Source organism: Hevea brasiliensis, chromosome 7 (genome assembly GCF_030052815.1).
Source record: "Hevea brasiliensis isolate MT/VB/25A 57/8 chromosome 7, ASM3005281v1, whole genome shotgun sequence".
NCBI lineage: Eukaryota > Viridiplantae > Streptophyta > Magnoliopsida > Malpighiales > Euphorbiaceae > Hevea > Hevea brasiliensis.
The window spans coordinates 9,525,175-9,547,318 of NC_079499.1; the positions used below are offsets into that span (position 1 = coordinate 9,525,175).

Below are 22,144 nucleotides of genomic sequence, written 5' to 3' on the forward strand. Positions count from 1 at the left end.
TGTCTTTGATATAGACTTGCCTTATCATAAAATCAATATCAAGCTTCAAGTCTTCAACAAATGTGATGTACTAACTGTTAGAACCTAATTCAAACAGGATTGATTTAGTCTTCATAATATCCTTCAAGATTTTAGAGATAATAGGTTTTAAGGTTATTGCATTTCAATTTTTAAAATAATGATCTAATCTTGACTAAATGTTGAGATTTACATGGGATTTTATTGTATTTAGTTAGACTTTTGCTATATAAATAGCACAATTAATAGTCTTTGGATTAACAGAGTTGTGCAGATTGTTTCTTCCTATTCAATAAAAATGTTCTTTATTTTTCTGTATTTATTTTTGTTCTAACAGTGGTATCAGAGCCTCAGTTATCCTATGGGCAAACCTTTAAGTCCTTGATTCACCAATGGCCTCAACCAATTTCTCCTTGTCTTCACCCCCTATATTTTCAGGAGAAAATTATCAAATATGGGCTATCAAAATGAAGTCCTATTTACAAGCTTTTGATTTATGGGATTCAGTAGAAAATAATACTGATCCTACCCCACTACCAGAAAATCCAACTCTTGCTCAAATAAAAATTCACAATGAGGAGAGAGCTAAGAAATACAAGGGAAAAACTTGTATAGAATCTTCAGTTTCTGAAACCATTTTCATAAAGATTATGGCTTGTGAAAATGCAAAAGAAGCTTGGGATTTGCTCAAGGAGGAGTATGAAGGCAATGATCAAACAAGGTTCATGCAAATTTTAAATCTCAAAAGAGAATTTGAGATTCAAAAAATGAAAGAGTCTGAAAATGTCAAAGACTATTGCACTAGGCTCGTGTCCCTAGCCAACAAAATTAGACTGCTCGGTGAAGAATTTCTTGACAAAAGAATTGTAGAAAAAATATTTATTAGCCTCCCTAAGAAGTTTGAGCCAAAAATTTCTTCATTTGAGGTTCATGCAAATTTTTCACAAATAACTGTTACAGAATTAATCGATGCTTTGCAGGCTGTGGAGCAAAGAAGAGCAATCAGACAAGAAGGAACAATTGAGGGAGCCTTGCTAGCAGCAAAGTCATTCACAAAGAAAAAATTTCCACAATGTGGTATTTGCAAAAGGTTTAACCATGAGGAAAAGAATTGTTGGCATAAAGGCAAACCACAATGTTTTAATTGCAAAAAATTTGGGCATTTGTTAAAAGATTACAAGTTTAAAAATGAACAAGCAAATTTAGTACAAGATGAAGAATCTCTTTTTTGAAGTTTGGAGAGAAGTGCTCCAAGAAAATCAAAAGCAAAGGTTGGTGAGAAGTGCATCAACAAATGGTGGAAGTGCACCAAAATTGTCAGTTGGAGAGAAGTGCTCTAACGCACAAATTTGTCGACTGGAGAGAAGTGCTCCAAGACTCAAATTGCCAGATGGAGAGAAGTGCTCCATTCAAAAAAAAAAAAAGTTTTAAGTACATGTTTGAATTAAGGGAGGGAATGTTAGAACCTAATTCAAACAGAATTGATTTAGTCTTCATAATATCCTTCAAGATTTTAGAGATAATAGGTTTTAAGGTTGTTGCATTTCAATTTTTAAAATAATGATCTAATCTTGACTAACTGTTGAGATTTACATAGGATTTTATTGTATTTAGTTAGACTTTTACTATATAAATAGCACAATTAATATTCTTTGGATTAACAGAGTTGTGCAGATTGTTTTTTCCTATTCAATAAAAATATTCTTTATTTTTCTGCATTTATTTTTGTTCTAACACTAACTACTAATATTGCAAGATCTGCATTTATATAGCTTTTACTTGGCTATGGTCCTGCCAGAGTGGTTTCCTCTACCAACAAACACCGCTTAGTTGGCTGTAACTAACATATATTCAAGTCTATTTTGGTTATACTTATATATATATGTACATTCTTAAAAATTTGAAAGTTCAATATTTCAAAACTCGTCATAATTAATACAGAATTAAGGAGAATTTTATTGTTGCTACAAACTTGCAGCGACTTCCTCTTTGTCATTGCTCAACTTTCTTTTTTTATCCATTCTTTATTACTGTTTTCTAATTTTTCCTTTTTATTTTATTTCATAATTAAAATCGATATTTCATTTATAGGGTTTTATTAAGCTTTGATATTTAATATAGATGAAAAAAATTTTGTTAAAAAGTTTTATTAATTTTTATCAACTTGTGTTTCTTTTCTGTAATTATATATATATATATATATATATATATATAATTTTTCATGAAATTTTAAATTATTACTTTTATAATAATGTATTTGTTTGAATTATTAACTTATAAAATTTTTAAGTTAATAAAATTAAGAAGTTAACATAATGAGAAAAATAAAATTTTTGATACATCTTTTATGAAAAAGGGTTCTGAAGATTTAGAAGGTATTATTTCAACTCTAATTGAAAATATCACTTATTTTTTTGAAAGAAAAAAAAAATTACAAATCACTTCCTAATGCCAGTTTTTGCCTACGCCACTGTTAATACTTCTTCTTCTTCTTTTTCTTCTTCTTATTTTATAGGAAAGTCATGTCGGAGATCAATGAGTTAACAGAGAATTGCTAGACTTGCATTTATTTAAATGCATGAATAAAATTTATAACTTTTCAATAAGGAAGCTAATAACAAGTTGTATCTCCAATGCCATTGATCACAGCTCATTGATCTCTTCACTTATGACTCTCCACCCAAGTGCACATGCAAATTCCTTGGCCTGTTCTGCAGTTTTGGCTCCAGGGATGGGAACTACATTCTCCTGTGCATGCTATTAGCCAGTTCAAGGCCAACTGTATAGAGAAATGTAGCTGACACAAAGTAGTGGTATTTTCTCTATTCAATGTGAGTCGTGCTTACATAGGCTTGAAGCAGCAAATATTGGTGCTTTTGAAGCAACACATGTTTGAAGGAAACACAAATATTCTATATAATTGAGTAGAAGAGTGAAGGTGGGTATGAAATGGAAATTTGTATTTCTTTCCAGCTTAGTAGGCTTGGGAGCAGTTTGTATACTGCTAGGGTGTGAGGGATTAGTTTGTATCTTGTTCCACCTAGATCCTTTGGGTTCTTTGAATAGAATTCTCTTCTTCATCCTGCTACCATTTCTTGTTCTGTTTTAATTAGTTAAATTTCTGTTTTGTGATTCCTTATTCCATCAGAGATGCTATGTTTTTACCTGTTTAATAGGAAATCCAAGTTTAAAATAAAGTGAATATCAGCATTTATGACTAATAATATAAATGGATACTAAAATCATGACAATTTCAAATAACAGAAAGGATTACTAAAATTTTTCCAATTTCCCCAAATTTGCAGTCGACGGAGGGAAAAAGGGTTAATAATTGGGGATGAGAAAGCAAACAAATTAGAACTTAATTATAAAACTTCCTCGTATGGACACGACTATATTGGTACGAATGTTGTAAATACAACCAGTTGGGATCTATGCGGGACCTACTACAATCAACGGTTATAATGAAACCATTATATATACATCGGTTTCATTGAATAATTTTTCTAACTCCTATCGACAAATATCTTAGTTGGCATCCAAGGAGCCGGGCAAATCCATCCATATCCTCCATATCCACTGCACTTTGTTTGTTGCTTTGATCGAGCTGAACCAACGGCTAGCTGCAGAGGAAGATGAAAGAAGCTGAGAAGAAGAAGATTATGATGAGAACCCATACGTGATTCCTCTCTTCCACTCTCCAATGCCTCGGTGCTTTCTCCATAGATGAGATGAAAAAGTTTAAAAGTTTACTAAATTGAACTTTCTAATAAGTATAAGGAGGTAATTGAGCTAATTATCCTGTTTGAAAATTCTTCCATGGGATTTTTTTTTTAAAAAAAAAAGTATTTGGGTCCGGAGAGGGTTGGGACCATATTAAATGCATGGAAAATGGCCGATGTGTGTGTGTGCCAAAGCAAACCTAGCTAAGCTTACCTTTCAAGTGAAGAAAGCTACGGCTGAGTTGGACTGGAATCACAGCCACAGGGGCATGCCAGATTCTACATCCTATAAAGCATAGTGTTAGGAGGACGAGAACTAGGCCTTGTGTTGGATAGAACTTTACAAGTTATCGTTTAATTAATTAAGTTGAAAATTGATTTAGAATTTAGGAAAAACAGTGAACAAAATCATGTGCTTTTTAAATTTTTATAATTATATCTCATATTATAAAAATTACTCATTAAAATCTAAATTTTTTAACACTTATCAATTTTATCACATAAAAAAACTGTTATTTTTTATTAGTATACTGAAATAATATATTTTTTACCTTAAAATAAATGTTCCCAATCTCTTCAAATACCATAATAACAGAAAATAAAATTTAATTAAAATAAAAATATTGTAAAATAAAAAATATTGTCAACTCATTATTGTCACTATTAATCTCACCTTAAAATTCAAAATTAAAATTAATAAATATTCATAATATTCAACAACAAAAATATTTTTAAAAATATTTTCTTTGATATATATTTAAAAACTGATTTTATATATTTAAAAACTATATATATACGTATCATTTTATCAGTTTATGTAAGAGAGCTTTCAATATTAATTCTTTAATCGTAACTATGCAGACTGCACATGCCTTTGATATAGACTTGCCTTATCATAAAATCAATATCAAGCTTCAAGTCTTCAACAAATGTGATGTACTAATTACTAATATTGCAAGATCTGCATTTATATAGCTTTTACTTGGCTATGGTCCTGCCAGAGTGGTTTCCTTTACCAACAAACACAGCTTAGTTGGCTGTAACTAACATCTATTCAAGTCTATTTTGGTTATACTTATATATATATATATATATATATATATATATATATATATATATATATATATTTTTTTTTTTTTTTTTTTTTTTTTTTTTAAGTTCAATATTTCAAAACTCATCATAATTAATACAGAATTAAGGAGAATTTTATTGTTGCTACAAACTTGCAGCGACCTCCTCTTTGTCATTGCTTAACTTTCTTTTTTTATCCATTCTCTATTACTGTTTTCTAATTTTTCTTTTTTATTTTATTTCATAATTAAAATTGATATTTCATTTATAGGGTTTTATTAAGCTTTGATATTTAATATAGATGAAAAAAAATAATAAAATTATATGTATAAATACTTGTATGACTAAAAATTAATTTAAAAGAGAGATTTTATTTATTTATATTTATTATATAATAAATAACAAAATAAAAGGATAGGACAACAGCAAAAATATTAAGAGTAGTCATTTTGTATATAAAAAAATAGCCATTTTTTATAAAAATTATTCATTTTTAATCAACTCCATATTCCTTTAATTAATGTTAAGGATTCTGTTTTTCTTTTTTACATTTAATTATTATTATTTTTTTAATTTTTAAATGCAAAATTTTGAATGTAAAAATTAATTCCACCAAATTTTGTGAATTCATTCGTTCCATACGGGTTGAAGAACTACCCTCATATCTCTTCACCCCAATATAAGCTCTAGCCTAAGGATTTCTAAACATCGCCAGAAAATGACTACGCTTATGGAGATCTCTTCACAAAACCCCACAAAACCACTTTTCCAACCAAAACGGCATCGTACAGGCACAGCTACCAGCCTTTTCTTCAATTCTCGGCCAGGACAAATTTCAAACTCCTAAATTGAGGGTCTGCTGTATTGCTTTATTATTTAGCTATTTATTTCTTCGTTTTATTTTTCAGTTGAATTAACTTTGCATAAAATCACCTTCGAGCACAACTTGAGTTGAAGATGCCCACTCCGCCGTTGAATATTTGCATTTGATTCAGGCCACATTATAACAATCCCAAACTTAAATATTTGTATAGTTTGATCACAAACTAAATCCTTAAATTACAAAGCACTTCATGAAAATTAAAAAAAAAAATAGCAATAACTTGGAAGTGGCTGGACATGGAGAATTGACCATGGATATATGTCAGCTTTCAATTTGCCATTATTATATATATATATATATATATATATATATATATATATATATATATATATATATATATATATATATATATCTTATTCTCTTATTCATGGGCCACGTACTAACCCTTGTGACACGGAGCATGGATTGGAGAGACATATTTGTCACATGATTGAGCAAGTATCACAGTCTTTGGAGCAGTACCTGGGATATTCCTCCACACACACATACACAGGACGACGGCATGGTCCGCATGGACATGGCATGCAGCACCCACATTGCCCACACACTGGCCCGGGCGGCTTAGGCTTATCTTTGTCTGTGGGTTCAGATGGTTTTAGTGGTGGCTTTGGTGGTGGCTTCTTGATCTCCTCTACACTTACCAGCGTTGCAAACCCCTTTCGTTTTTCTAGACAGGAAGTTTTAGTAGCAAATCTCTTTCTTAGACAATTTATTAGGTCAGCAGGATCCACTCCAATTCCTTTCACCTCCATATGGTCATCTTTCGAAATCGCAACAGATGCAACACCTTAATTATCACACATATGATCGTTAATCAACAACAATTAGCTACTAATTAAATAGATTTTTTCAACATTTATATATAAATATAAATAAAAATTAAGATTTCATATGATGTTTACCTGAGAAGCTAACTGCAGTTTGCATGGCCTTGGAGCGGGATTTCTGGTCAGGCATACAAATCTTGATTACAATTTTTTGCGGCAGCATCACAAGAAAATAACTTCAACTTAGATAATTTATTTGCAATAAATTAATTAAGTTATATGTGTGCTTTATTATATATATATATATGGTTGCCGTTGAATGTATACCTCCATGGTCTTTGTTCGTCGGAAAGAAATACACCAAGCCTCTATTCTAAATTAATGGAGAGAATGGAGATGGTGGACTGAGGCTGAAGGGTTTTGAAGCAGTGACCTTATGGGGTGTGTTGCGTTACTTACACACACGCACACCCACTCTCTTAAGTTAATTAATAAAAATGTTGATTTTTTTTTTTATCATTTTAATAGGAGCTAAACGATAAAAACAAACAAACAAAAAATAAGAAATACTAGCGAATCATCCTTCTGAACTCTTGTGAGCTCTATGAAATATTTTCTAAAATAAATTGGTAAATGGGTGAATTATAAAAATTGTTCACGCGTAAAATAATATAAATTTTATTTACTTAATAATATTAAAAAAATAATAAAATTATACAATTTATTTAAAATTAAAAACTGCTTCTAATAGTTGATTTATAACACAAATATAAACTTATTTTAGCCTCTCTTGATTAAGAAAATTATCTTTTATAAAATATCAACTTTATTTTTTTTTAAATTATTCATTATTTTTTTAAAAAAATAAAATAAAATAAAATAATTGTCCATCTTTATAATTAAATAATCATTACAAGTTGTAGTAGTATAAATAGAGGTGGCCACGGTCCGGTTTTGAACCTGAATCGAATAGGAACCGGTTCGGTAAAAAACAGACCAAAACCGGCCAAAACCTGAACTGGCTTCGAACTGGACCAAAACAGTCCTTCTGCGGTTTGATTCAGGTTCATATTTTTTAAGAATCGTGAAACGACGGTTCCGAACCGAATTGAACCGACGATTTCGAACCGAATTAAACCGGCGATTTAAATATAAAAAAATTCAATAAATATGTTACCTCACTCGTAATTCATTTATATATATCATTAATTCTCTACACAATTATTCTCTGCATTTTTTTCAGTTCTTAATATTTTTTCAATTTTTCTCAAATTTTTTAAATAATTATTTTCTACACTCATTTTAATTTTCAATACTCTCTCAATTTTCCTATTTTATTATTTTATATACTTACTGAAATTTTCAATACAATCTCAATTACTTTGTTATTACTTTAAATCCTCAATAAAATTTTCAATACTCTCTATTTTAATTTTTTTTCTCTTTTATACTTTTTAATTATCAATTATTATATAATTTTTAAAAAAAGGTAAGTAATAGAACTAAAAATTTTTATTCCTCTAAATCCTAAAGGGATATTTAGGCAAAATTAAGTTCATACACTTTTTGTTAATTTCTTTAAAAAAAATTAATTTCATCTCTAGTTTTTTAATCAGGTTCAAGTCTTTATTTATTAAATTTTTCTTAAAGATAAATTATTTTTTTTCTTATTTTATTTTGATTGAAAGATTTCTAAGAAAAATTAAAATATTTTTACAAATATAACTTAAATTTTGAATTAATAAAATTTTTCTCTAATTTTTTTTTTGTCTAAACTACCCTTAAACCATCCCTAAACTGCTTTCAAACCGTCCTCCAAACTGTCTTGAACTGCTCTTTTTCGAACAGCCTTTTAAATCGTTTTAAACAGGGGCTCAAATCAGAACCGGCGGTTTAGGAACCGTCTTCCAAATCTTGCCCTAGCGGTTTGGTTCAGGTTCATGATTTCATTGAACCTAAACCGGCTATTCAGGAACCGTAACCGGTGGTTCTTGAACCGTGGCCACCCCTATATAAATATATATATACATTCGTCGTGAAGCTAATAGGCATCTGCTATTGGGTGATTAAGCACCACGCATGCCTGGTTTTGTTTCATTAAATTGATCGGCTAATCGCCCTCCACGGTACTTTGATTCCAATTTAGGGCTGCTTTCTCAATGAGATTTCTTTATTACAAGTATTTGAAAGAATATATTCCCCATGGCTCTCGATTGTTACTTCAGGACACTTAACATAAATAAATAGATAAGCTCAGAAAAAATAATTAAACGTATCAGATTAAATATTATATATATATATATATGTGCGGATCTTATCTCTATCCATAAAGATATAAATATTTTTTTTATAAAATCCGAATTATTAAGATCATTTTAAAAAAATTATCCATCATTAAAATTTTGTGTATAAATCAAAAAGAATCGAGAAAATGAAATTAATTTATTGAATTAATGGGTCTCTCTCAATTATTATTATGATTCAATTAAAGTTCACGTTAAATATAATTTTTAAATTTATAAAATTTATTTATTTAAAATTTATTATTAAAGTGATAATTAAATATTATGTTTATAATTTATATTATATTTATAATTATTATAATTTATTAGAAATTATTTTACAATATAATGTAGACACAGATATCTCGAAAAGACAAGTTAGAAAGTTGACGTGAAGCCTAACATTTCTCAGATGCAATAAGACAAGACAATGTAGAGACAACTATTTTTATTTTTTTTACTCACTATTATTATTATAATAATAATAATTATTATTATTATTATTAATGTGTTTTAGAAGGAAAGGGGATAGCTAATGATCGATCTCACTTCGTGACAATTACAAAATTACGTTACCTATAAAATCACTTGTTCTAAAATTAACATTTTTTAATTTCTATATATACTATTATCAATGAGAATTATAAGATTTTGATTAATTAAAATCTAATTAAATTTAATCTTTAAAAATTGATACATAATTCAATATAAAATGTTATTAATTAAATTATATTAAAAAAATTATAATTACATAATTAATTATTAAAAATTTAAAACATACTGATAATAAATGTTATCAGAAAATATAGAGTGATATGTATAAATTCAGTAATTTAAAATTTTTAATAATATTTTCATACTAAATTACAGCACTATTATATATAATATTTCATTATCTTTCCATTAATTCATTCATTTTCAAATATTATTATTATTATTTTTATTATAACTCTTATTATCGTTCCCTCTCCTTATCCCTTCTTATCTTTTTATTATTTACTCTTTTCTCACTCATCCAAATATAGCCTAAAAAATACCTAGAAACGTGAACTAGAATTTTTAACAATGGCACCATCTTCACTTGTCCACATCCATTTCTCTTGGTAATAGTCATCCAAGGGCCATATAATGCGGCCTCCCCTTTTCCATGATTAACATCCTAATTACCAACTTGCTCCACATAGTCAAGATTTGAAGCTTTCTCGTGTGTGGACAAAATGAACCCACGTGACCAAAACAATTACATGCCTATTTGGCAATAAAATTGAAGAGTCAAAATTGTTTTTTTTTTAAATACAATTTTAAATATTATTAAGAAATAATTTTAAAAAATTATTTTATTATTTTAATATTTTTATAATTAAAATATATCAAATTTAATTTTAAATTAATTTTTACTATTCTTTAATTTTTATATTTTAAAAAATATTTTTTTAAATAATAATTTTAACAATAATACTAAATAAAATTATAATTATAATAAATATTGAGAGTACTCTCAAATCCAATCAACTGCTCCCTTCATTGATCAAGTGTCTGGAAAAAAAAAAAAAAAAAGCACTTAATATGTCACATCTAAATTGGTTGTCAAGTGAAGGCCTATTAACCTAGATTTGAATTGACGTGTACATATTAAATTTTTATCAATATTTATCTATTTAACAAAAATTAATTAGGGAAATGGGTATAAGCTTTAATATTATAAAACCCTAAAAAATAAAAAAAAAATATATATTTTTTCATAATTTAACTTGATATTTTATTTACCTAATAAATTGAGATTCAAATTCCAATCTTCCAATTTTTCTACAGAATTAAATAACCAGTGACTTTAGAGTGGAGGCAGATCGACCCAGCAAATACTTTTACTAAGTTCATTAATTTCTGGGGTGCATAGAGAGAGACTAAACGGACATGTCTGATGTGACGTCTTCAATCTTCGAATTCCGCTTTCCAGTCGAGGGCCAGACCAGTAGTTAAGGAGCTTGGAGCTTTCCACCCAGCACTTAAGAACGCAACTTTAATAATAAGCAGTACTTTTTATATTAATATATTAAAAAAATATATTTTTTATCTTAAAATATATGTTGTCAATCTCTTCAAATACCATAAATTGTTTCATTTATTAATATTAAAGAACTATTGTTAATATTAAAGAACTGTTAAAATGCATACTTGTCAAATATATATTAATATAAGATACTTATATTTAATTAAATATATTTTTTTTATTTCTTTCAAAGGTATGTCTTTTTCTTCTCTATTGACTGCAACTATATCATGCTTACATAGCGTTTTACCAATGCTGGGATGTAACTCGTGTGTCCGGTCACTCCGATTAGAGATACTAAACAATTACCCCCTATACTGAACAGAATGGGTTGACCCGACGTCCACAATTTCCTCCAGCAGTTGTCACGGCTATTGAAGCTTAGAATCCACTCTTGCCACTGCAGCTCGTCCTTTGGGCTGATTACTAATCTGGTCATTTTCTCAATAAGAGGCTGGTCTGGGTACCAAGTTAACCCCTTTGTCTCTATAGGGCACATGTGACTGATGATCCAGAGGTGCAATAATTGAGAACAGCACTTAATGGATCCCCTACCTTGTTGTCTACAGTAAGTAAGAGTCAATAGAGTCTCTGCAATGATTGCCGGTATTGGGTTGACCTTCTGCTTCTCTACTGCCCAGAATATCTCCGTGACACTGCAGGTTATAATTCCCAAAGGCCCAGGCAATAAGATCAGGCCATAGATCCTCAAAGCTAGTGCTAATGAAGCTTGCTCCCATTGTTCATCTCGGATGTACAGGTCCAACTGCTTCTTGACGTAGGTCCAATACCACCCGTGTGTGTTCCCTTTGATAGTTTCTCTTGCCTTTGCTTCTTCCGGGGGAATCCCCAACATATGTGCGAACCGTTTCCAGGTATGCCTATGCTCGAGGTGTAGGTAGATCCGATTCTGTGCCACAAAAGGAATTTCTAGCAGCGCCTGATATTCTTCCTTAGTGGGGGTCGTATCGATGTCGTTGATGGAGAACACTCCATACCTGGGATTCCAAATTGACAGAATGGCTTTTAGTGCCGGAACTTGGATTTTGACCCATATCAAGGTCGCAATCCCTCCGTATTTTTCCTCGAACTTTGCCTTGAAGTGATCGGAAACCGACCTCCAACTACAAGATAGACCCTCGACTCCTGTCATTCTGACCTCGACTTTGTTTAGGTCTAATGGAGGTCACAGGCTAGTATCTGCCCTGGTGACATCACTTTGCAGGGGCACTGAACTATGAGGCGGTCCGGACCACGATTTAGCATTCTGTTCTGGTCTAGGAACTTCTTTCGCCGACTGACTCGAGGATGCCATGTTAAAATTGATGTTTATTCTTTTACAGATCCTAATTCTGTAATGCCTGTGGAGAAAAACTTGTTAGTAGGATAAATTCAAGTAATTTTGAATTATACAGTTGGCGGGGTGATACCTACACATTTATCAAAGTAGAAAAATGTGTAGATTCTCCTAACGGTATGATTCAAAATTGCCCTTAAGAATAACACACAAACAAAGTAGGGTGAGAGCAAGTATGTCCCCTTTGTCCTAAAATAGGGAAAATCCTAGTACCGGGTAAGTGCTATCTAATCGAATAGTTCTATCTTATGAGGTAGCTTGCTACGGCTTCCAGCTACTGTGATAGTTTAGCTCAAGGTCTAATTTTCTAAAAGCCACAGGTTCCCAAATTGCCCCTTCTATAAACAGTAGAGCCCCATTCCATCACCATGATACTAACGGGAGAGTTCCACGGGTATCACAGCAAATAGAACGAGTTTCAATCTAAGCAGAAGCCTTCACGGATACTAACGGGGTAAAATCCACGGGTACCGCTACATGACTCTCTCCTACTTTTCTAAAGGGTGAGAAAGCCCGGGTATAGGGCTGAAATGTGTGAGGACATTGCATAAGTACTCAGTGTGTGAAGGGACATATTTACCTCTTCCCTTCATGGGGGAGTTTTTTTTGCATTTTTTGTTTTGACAAGAGTTGCTGTGGGGAACAAGACAAGCAAAAATGGTTAGAATAATAACAAATTGATATATCAAGACTTTCGAATTTTGCGAATAAACCCCCCCCCCCCTAATTACGATTTCAATTTATAAGAGCATAAAACTAAATCTATTCTTGGACCTCTAAACGAAGAGTTAAATAAGAAATCCCCAGTGGAGTTGCCAAGCTGTCGCAAGGTGTTTTGCGGTCGCCTGGACGAAAGCTCTTCACTGAAGTGGGAAAAGTGAGGAGTCGCCACTTTAATTTTGAGGGAAATTAAAGAAAACCATTCATGAAAATAAATTAAAAGAAACCACTTCGAAAACAGAGATTCTAGGTTCGGGGTCCATATACGGGCGGGGAAGGTGTTAGGCACCCCGCCTCGTCCCTCAATGAGGGTAAACAGATTTAGTGTTATGCACTTTCATAAATTAAAAAGGTAATTAGGGGATTGGGATAGTGATGATGTTAATCCTTTGTGCAAAAATAAGGAATATTTGATATTCCACTCGTTTTGGGTTGCCCAAGAACACGAGTTCATGAGATGGCCCTTTAGTGAATAGGTGTTCGAATTAAAATAGCCTTGTGTATTGGAGTTGTGTTGTTAAATTTGAATTTTGTTAAGAGAGCTCAGGGTGGAGCGTCTCTCGATCCCTAGGTATGTTTTAAAAATTTTAAGCTGGAGATTTCGGATAAGAACTCTCCTTCGGTCTCCTCATATTTGATTTAAACGAGCATCAAGTAAGAACTCTCCCCTGATCTCTTAAAGTGTTTGGTTTAAAATTTGATAAAGGATCTCGGATAAGAACTCTCCTACGATCTCCGTATTTTTTATTTGAATTAGGATCGGGTAAGAACTCTTCCCCGACCTCTTAAAGTGTTTGGTTTAAAATTTTAATGGAAGTATCTCGGATAAGAACTCCCCTCCGATCTCTGTGTTTTTTATTTGAATGAGGATCATGTAAGAACTCTCCCCCGACCTCTTAAAGTATTTGGTTAAAGATCGAGCTCTTCACCGATCTCGTATATGACTCTCTTGTCCGAACTCTTTGGCTGGCTACATCTGATATCTTTCGGTTACTAGTCTGGGGTCCTATCTCGATCCCCGCTTTATTATGCTATTTCCTAGACTCGCTTAGTAGCCCGACCTCATGACTTTTCTCCTGATTCCCTATTCATTCTTTGATTATTTTACTTATTTCAAAAGACACTATCACGTTAGGATATTGCCACCAACACTTTGCTAAATTGCCTAGAAGTTACTCATAACCGGAACACCTATATTCGAAGGAAATAAAAACTAAGAACAAATAAATAACGTGAAATGGAGAATAGAAAACGTAAACTCAAGAGAGTAATTATCAGCCTGAAGGATCCACATGGAGATTTTTAGTATAACTGAACTTAATGAGAATTTTGAGAATAAAAACAGAGAACGTAAAACGCGAGCATTCGGTAAGGTGACAGTCTAGATACTTACTTGTGTGAGGTTGAGATTATCAAACTAACTTTGGAGATCACAAATATTGTTACGTTGAAGGCTGATGGTTCCGGGACCAATGCTTACTTTGAGATTGCAAAAACCAGGTAGAAATGCAGTTAAGTCGAAGCTACGGCTACCTGGTCAGAATGAGGTCAAGCTGAGAGAAGAATATGTAGGTGATGGGGTGATGAAGACAAGACTGAACGGAAATGGTATAGCAGAGTGATGAACAAACTGAAAATGAAGGATTTCAGGGTTCGAAAACTCTATCAATGGAGACACTCGAGAAAACTAGTTTCTGAAGTTTCTCAATTTTTATGCAAGCTTAGAATGGAAAAGCAGCAAGACTGAATTAAATTTCAGAGCCTTTCCACTATAATTACCACCACCTTTTTTTTGTCCGTCCTCTCTACAGTATCTTATGCAGGTATTTATAGGGAACGGGTGCTCCTCATGAAAGGTCAGGATCTCTCTTGTGGAGATGGAAGGTCTGGATTTCAAAGAACATGATCCGATGTCTGAGAATTAAAGAGAATCAAAATGGATGGCTGGGATCCTATCCAGAATATCCGTCCTTTCTCTTCCTAATCCAACGGCTCAGGATCCTGCCTTACAAGATGGATCCGAGGGCTGGGAATAGAAGGCACCAGACTTGTCGTCTGTTTTTGATCCAAGGGCTCCGAGTTCGTCCTTGCAAGTATGATCAACGGTGGGGATTGTGATGTACAGAACTGTCATAACTGTTTTTGGTGTCTATTAACAATGTGGGCGATTCTGCAAATGAGGCGTGCGGTGAATATTTGATCAAGCCTGCAACGCTTTAACTACCTCGGCTCTGATTATGTAGAGAGTTATTGGAAGTTATCTCATCCTCTTCGTGCTTTTCGATCTCTTATTCCTTCCGATCTCTCTATTATGACCCTTTCCGATATCTCATATTGGGCCCCTCTCCCGATATGAGAGATCTTGCGCATATGCAAGGTCTTGCGCATATGCAATTGCAAATGCAATGAAAAAGGATTAAGGGATAGGCTTGACCATGATTGAATTGAGTCTAAAATTAGATCGAAATTGGCTCGGTCAAATTTGAAATTAGAATTGATATCCCTTCTTAGTCTTTAATAGGATCGAATTGAAAGAGTTAATTAAATTGGTTTGAATTTTTTTTTAAATAAAATCTATGAAATAATTTTTTTTAACTTATAATTAAATTAATAGAATTAGAAAAAACTTAACAGAGTAAGTCTATATCAAACATATAGATACTTTAAATGAAAGAATTTATAATATAAATAACTGTTAAAAAAATGGTAGTTTGCAACTTTTTTGTAATACATTGACTTTTGGTGATTCAGTCAACCCACTAAGTCATTATATATATATATGTGTGTGTGTGTGTGTGTGTGTGTGTGTGTGTTTGTGTGTGTATGTGTTGACCTCGTATAGCTCAAAATGAGCATTGATTTTGATGATAACAAAACTCAAATAGAATCTATCTAACTCAACTTTAAAGTGATGTGTAGATTCTTTTTCTTATTCATAAAGAATCTTTGAAGTTGCATCTAAGGAGGAAGAATCTTAAAGGCATCTCAAGACAAATCCAAGATGAGAAAGAACAAGATTATGAAAACCAAGACTCAAAGTAAAGGTATGAAAGTCATAGAGTTAGAAATTGAGTTTTAGGACTTGTGTAAAAAGAATAGATGAAAGTTTAGTCAAATGGAACTTAAAATTAAAATTTTCTTTTAATTATTTTATAAAATTTTCTCTTATCATGACCTTGGATATTACTATTAGAATATATATATTTTTCTTAAGGTCTAAATCAGATTTTTTTAAGATTACAGTTTGAGATAGGCAACTGGTAAATTAGTTTACTAACTTGTTTGCTAAAATATTAGTTTGCTAATATGTTTGCTAAAATATTAGTTTGCTAATTAGTTTACTACTGTCGCCAAAATTTTATTACCTTGCTAAATGATCAGAGTTGCTCAATTTCGCACAAAAAGACAAAATAACGGCTATTTTGCCTAGAGCAGAGTGTATAACGTTCCAAAAAGGTTTCAAACGATTTAAAATGATTTGGGACTATAAATACACCTTCTTTACTTCATTTTATTTTTTATGAAAGCTTACATTTGTACTCCAATCTTGATTTTTCATTTATTGCTTTCATTCAAGAGCTTTAAAGTCTTTGAGCTACCATTGGCAAATCAACTCATCTCTTATTTATAGTTTGATTTGTATTGAGTGAGAGTGAGTATTAAAACATTAAATTGCATTTAAGAGAGGTTGTACAAGCACCTATTGAAGCTTGAGAGTGTGAGTGCTTGAGATAGCACTTGTCAAGGGTTCAAGCTACCTTGGTAAAAGCTTGGTGTTGAAAAAGTTGTAAAGGGCTTTTGGGCTCTTGCCTTTAAAAGAGCAAATAGTGGAGAGAAGACTCAAAGAGGGTTCTTTGAGAGAGTAGATGTAGACTAGTTAAGCCGAACAGCTATAAAAATCATTGTGTTTGATCTCTCTAACCTTAATCTCTTTACTTTTGTGTAATTTAATTTCTATGCATGATATTGAGTGTTAATTGAATAGATTGAGTTGATATACTTGAGGATATATTGAGTAGGTTGAGAATTTAGTTGAATATTTTGTGATGCATGTTATGTTAAAAATCGGTTTAAATATTGATTAAAACTTGAATTACAATTTAGGGACACATCATTAAAATACATATCACTTTCATTATATATAAAGGAGCACCTAGTTGAACAAAGCTTCAATTTTTCATTAGGCTACAAGCAAAGGCCGAAAAATGGTTTAAGTCCAATTCATCCCGCTCATGGACTATTTTGGGACAATAGTATGTCTTTTTTCTAAGGAAAATATATAAATTGTCTGCATCAAGTTTTGATTTTTATATTTTAAAAAATATATTATTAAATTTATGTATTTTATTTTTTTTAAATAATTTAATTATTCTATTAAATTTTTTATTATTCATGTTATTTAAATTAATATTTAATACTTCTAGTTTTTTAGGAAACTAATTAATTAATTTCAGAATTTAGAAAAAAATATTATTTAATTTCTCTATTTTAATAAATTAATTAGTTGATTTATTTATTTTAAAAATATAATATTTTAAAAAATATATTATTAAATAAAAATAAAAATTTTGCTATATAGAGATTAAATATGAATTTTTATATATTTATTTTAAATTTCAATTTCTTGGACATATTTTTATATTTTTTTATTGAAAAATAATTTTTCTTGATTATTAAAATTTTAAAAAATTAATTAATTTTTTTATGTGGACAGTTTGTGTCATTTTTATCAAAAAAGAGAGAAAAGAGTATGGTTATAGAGGGGAAAAAAACTTGTACAGAGAAATAATAGAGAATAAGAGAGAAATAAGAAGAGATAATTAAAGTAATTTAAGTATAAAAAATAATTATAAAATTAAATAATTAATAAATTAAATTATAAATGATAACTATTATATTTTTTTAAAATGTAGGGATTACTTAATTAATTTTATTATAATAAAATTAATTAAATAATAATTTAATTAATATTAATTAATAAAAAAATTTAATAAATAAAATATAAAATTAAATAATATATTTTTTAAAATATAAAAATAAAATAATTAATTTCATTAAAATATAAATAATAAATAATAATTTAGATTTTTTATATTATTGAAAAGTAGATAACCTGTGGTGTCATACAGCTACCAATGGAGTTTCGATAAAAAAAAAAAAAGCAACGAGAGTTGGCAAGCAGTCAAATCATGCGGGTTTAAATACACATCCAATTACTTTAAATTATAAATTATTTCAAATTTCATTTTATTTAGATAAATTCAAATCATTTTAGATTTTAATTTTCTTTAAATTATTTATGAATTTCATAAATAATAATTTTAAATTAAATTTGACATAATTTATGAGTTGTATATTATTTCAAATCAACATTTATTAATTTTTCTAAAAACTTAATTTTTGTTTTTATTTTTTAAGGTAAAATTTAAATTAATCAAATTATTTTCAAAATTTAAAATTATTGCATTAATTTTTATTTGTATAAATTTTATAAAATTTTATGTAAATTAAAATAAATTATTAATTTTGAATCACATGCATCAAAATAAAATTTATTACCTCTAAATTAAACTATTGATTACCTAGTGTTTATGATTTGATTCGGATATAATGATGAATCATTTATTTTGTTAAATTTCATTAAAAAAAATTCTTTTACTGACTCAATAAGAATTCTTCTTCTCCATATATATATATATATATATATATATATAATTTTGCATTTTGGCATTTTAAAATATATTTTTTAATTTTAATAGCATGATACCTTAATTTTATTCAACTTATAGCTTAATTACACTCATGTAATTATTGGAGAAGTTCCATTTAAATTATTTTTAACTTTTTATCTAATTTAATCGAGAATGTTCAATTTAAGCTCAATTGAGCTTATTTATTTTTGGGTTTAAATTAAAAAATTTAGTACCAAAATTAAGAAATTGAACTCTTGATTTTTTATTTAAATTAAGAAATTTAATTCATAGATTTTAATTTTTAGATTAAATTAAACTTAAATAAAAATTTTAAAAATTCTCAGGTTCGGTTGCCGAAAGTCAATAGTTTGATAGCCGAAACTTGCATTTTCTAAGAAAATCTAGAAATTTCCAAGTTCAATAGCTAAAGTACCAGACTTCGGCAACCACAGTGGCTATTGTCCAAAATGGGCACCTAACATTTCAAGGTTCGACAGTCGAAATCCAAGGTTCCAGTAGTCGAACTTGGTTCTGCCCACTTATTTTCTCCTTTGATTTTAAAGTTTTAAAACTTAATTTCATAGATCCTAAGGGCCTAGAATAGGATGTTTATGTATAGAATTTTAGAGCCTTGTATAACACTCTAGAGTTCGATTTTATAGGATCGGGCTTGAGGGATTCGGAGGAGTAAGGATCCAAGGATAGCTCTAGTTCAAGTAAGGAGGTTGATAGGCTACAAGAGGTGAGTAACTATTTATAGGTAATTAATGAGCATCCTCATGCATCATGTCATATTTATTTAAGATGTATATATCTAGAACACGAAAATATTGCATAATTGCATAAATTGCTATTGGTGTATTGATGGATATTGGATGACCCATTACTCCCTCCATGTTATGTTATATAATGTTACGTATGTTATGGATCCATAAATAAATACTAAGGGGAGATCTTGACATTGCCCTTCAAGGGAGATCTGATAGTTGCCCTGGGTACATGACACAGGTCATGTTTAAAAGAAAAGTTTGGGGAGTTATTGGTGATAATGTCCATCTTATGTGAAATATTTGTAATGTGAAAATCAATGTGAATGATGCATTACACATGTCTGAATGAATGACATAATTAATGATGGTTAGTTTACTTACTAAGCTTGCATAAGCTTACCCCATTCCCCTAACCCCTAGGTGCAAAGTTGCAGGACTAGAAGAGTTCTTCAAAGAGAGAGCTTCAGGGATTGTCTTAGCCCTTCTTTATGCATGATGTATAGGTAGATGGACTTGTAACTTATAAATGGAAAGTAATGTATTGGTGATTTAAGAAAAAATGCAATGATTGTTGTATAATGATGTTTATATTGTGTAAACCCTTTTGAGGGTATGCATGTTGAACTATTACACTTTGAATCTTATGTATGTTAAGGTTCAAATTATAAACCATTACTATGTTATAAATGTTTATGTATGGATAAAAGATCAAGGTGTAATGGTTTAATATATGTTAAGATGATGAGATGTAGGAATGTATATATGTTTCACAGGTTTCAGGCTTGCTACAGGTACTGGCGGCCTTAAGTTGACTCGATTCTTAGTGCCAGTAATAGTCCCTGGTTTGGGTCGTTACATTAAAGATATGAAATAATTTAAGACTGACTAAATTATATGATAATTGATTATGAGATCACAAGCTAATAGTTTTTTTTTTTTTTTTTTTATATTAATAGCCATCAATAACCTTTTTATTACTATTACTCCATCCATCTATAAATAATAGTCACATTTGGCTTTTTATTTTATCTAAAATTATCTGTCACATGTAGAAGACCAAGTAGAATTAATTTTTTTTTTTGCCTAATCTTATCCTTTATCTCTATAAAATATGATAAATATTTATACAATTTTCTAGAACTAATATTATCACTTAATTCTTAATTAAACCAGCTATTTGTCACGTTGATATTCATTTCTTTAGATTTCCAAGAAATGACAATTAAGTAAATTGTTATTTTTTTTTTTTTATGAAAATGAGGTATCCAATCGTTTTCTTAATTACTGTAAAAACTTTGAATATAGCTATTATTTATGGACAAGGGGAGTATTGTTGTTGTTGTTATCTACTAAATTATTTTTAAATTATTATTATTATTATTATTATTATTATTATTATTATTATTATTATTATTATTATTATGGAGAATGATATGTTGTAAATAATGTTTTTGCATAAATAAATTTATAAAAAAAATAATATAAATAATTTTTAAATATTACATTTAATCATAAAATGTCTTAATTTTTAAAAATCACATTTTAAAGAAAATAATAATTTAAATAATAAATTTTAAGGTATTGTTATAAATAATAATGATAATTAAAATAAAATAAAAAAGAATTAAATAATAATTAGTATAAAAAAGAGTTATTTATAGAAGGTTAAGCTCTATAAAGAAAGTGCTACATAGCATTCCCTTTGTAATACTTTCCTACTTTATATTTGTACATGTGTATATATATATATAAAGAGAGAGAGAGAGACACCTATAAGGCATTTAAAAATAATAAAAATTTATGATAATAGTTATAATTTAATTAATATTAATCTTTTTATTGTCCACCATAATTATAAAATTATGTACTTAATTTCTTATAATAAAAAAAATTATAACAATAGTTACAATTTAATTAATACTAGAAAAATTAAAAGTTATAGTCATAAACTATATAAATCAACATCACAAATAAAAAATCAAATTTGTTACCTTCTTAGAAGATACAATGTTCAATTAAGATTTTCTCTCAAATTTGTCAAATAATATTTTAGTAACCAAGACATTAGAAGAAGATGAAAAATAATCAACATAAATATTATTAAGGTAATTTTTATCTTATTAAAATTTATTTGTACACATTTTATTGGTATCTTATGATCTATTCTTTATATTCATTTTCAACTTATATTTATTCTTCATATTTTTTTTTTTATATATAAAAGTCAATTTGCTCTTAAATTCTACGTTAAAAATGGATGGCCAAACATTTGGTTTCATCTAATTCAAAAGCATATTCATCTTAGCTGACTAAGCATGTCACCTCTGACAAAGGAAAATTCTCAATCAATTTTAAGGATTTTATATATTGAAAAAGTCAAAGAAGTGTTAAGAAAAACACCCTTTTAAATATATTAATTAAAAATATTTAAAAAATATTTTAAAATAAAATTTGATGAATATAAGTTATAAAAATATTAAAATAATAAAATAACTTTTTTTTTTCAAATAACTTTTTCTAAAAGTATCTAGTGTTTTTTTTTTTTAATTAAAAAAAACAGTTCTAACTTTCCAATTTTAATGCTAAACATGCACTAAATATTTAGCTAATGGATAATATTTTGCTTCTTTCATTCATTACTCTTATCCAAGGAAGATTAGCAATTCCTGAGAATAATCATATCCTCTAAGCAGGATTGAATGGTAATAGTTAATTAATCAGCTATTTTCATAAATCACTAGCTGCTTTTCACCACTTCACTACAATAGGACTCCTAACATAATGCTGATTATCAGACCAAATCAACTCTCC

The 22,144-nt window shown here is 29.5% G+C and overlaps 1 protein-coding gene across 1 annotated transcript; it reads right to left on the reverse strand.

Annotated features, from left to right (window-relative positions):
- Nucleotides 1-5,993: 5,993 nt before the first annotated feature.
- Nucleotides 5,994-6,668, reverse strand: LOC131181651 (uncharacterized). The gene is made up of 2 exons (XM_058150518.1): nucleotides 6,597-6,668; nucleotides 5,994-6,481 (listed from the first exon to the last, which is right to left on the reverse strand). Exons 1-2 carry the CDS (start codon nucleotides 6,649-6,651, stop codon nucleotides 6,117-6,119), a joined length of 420 nt encoding a protein of 139 aa, XP_058006501.1. The 5' UTR covers nucleotides 6,652-6,668; the 3' UTR covers nucleotides 5,994-6,116.
- Between the last annotated feature and the right edge of the window lie 15,476 nt (nucleotides 6,669-22,144).

Excerpts from the sequence above, each read along its gene's own strand:
- LOC131181651 (XM_058150518.1), bottom strand. The coding sequence starts at position 6,651 with ATGCCTGACCAGAAATCCCGCTCCAAGGCCATGCAAACTGCAGTTAGC. Across the intron at positions 6,482-6,596 it reads AACTGCAGTTAGCTTCTCAG|GTGTTGCATCTGTTGCGATT; the intron begins GTAAACATCATA and ends GTGATAATTAAG.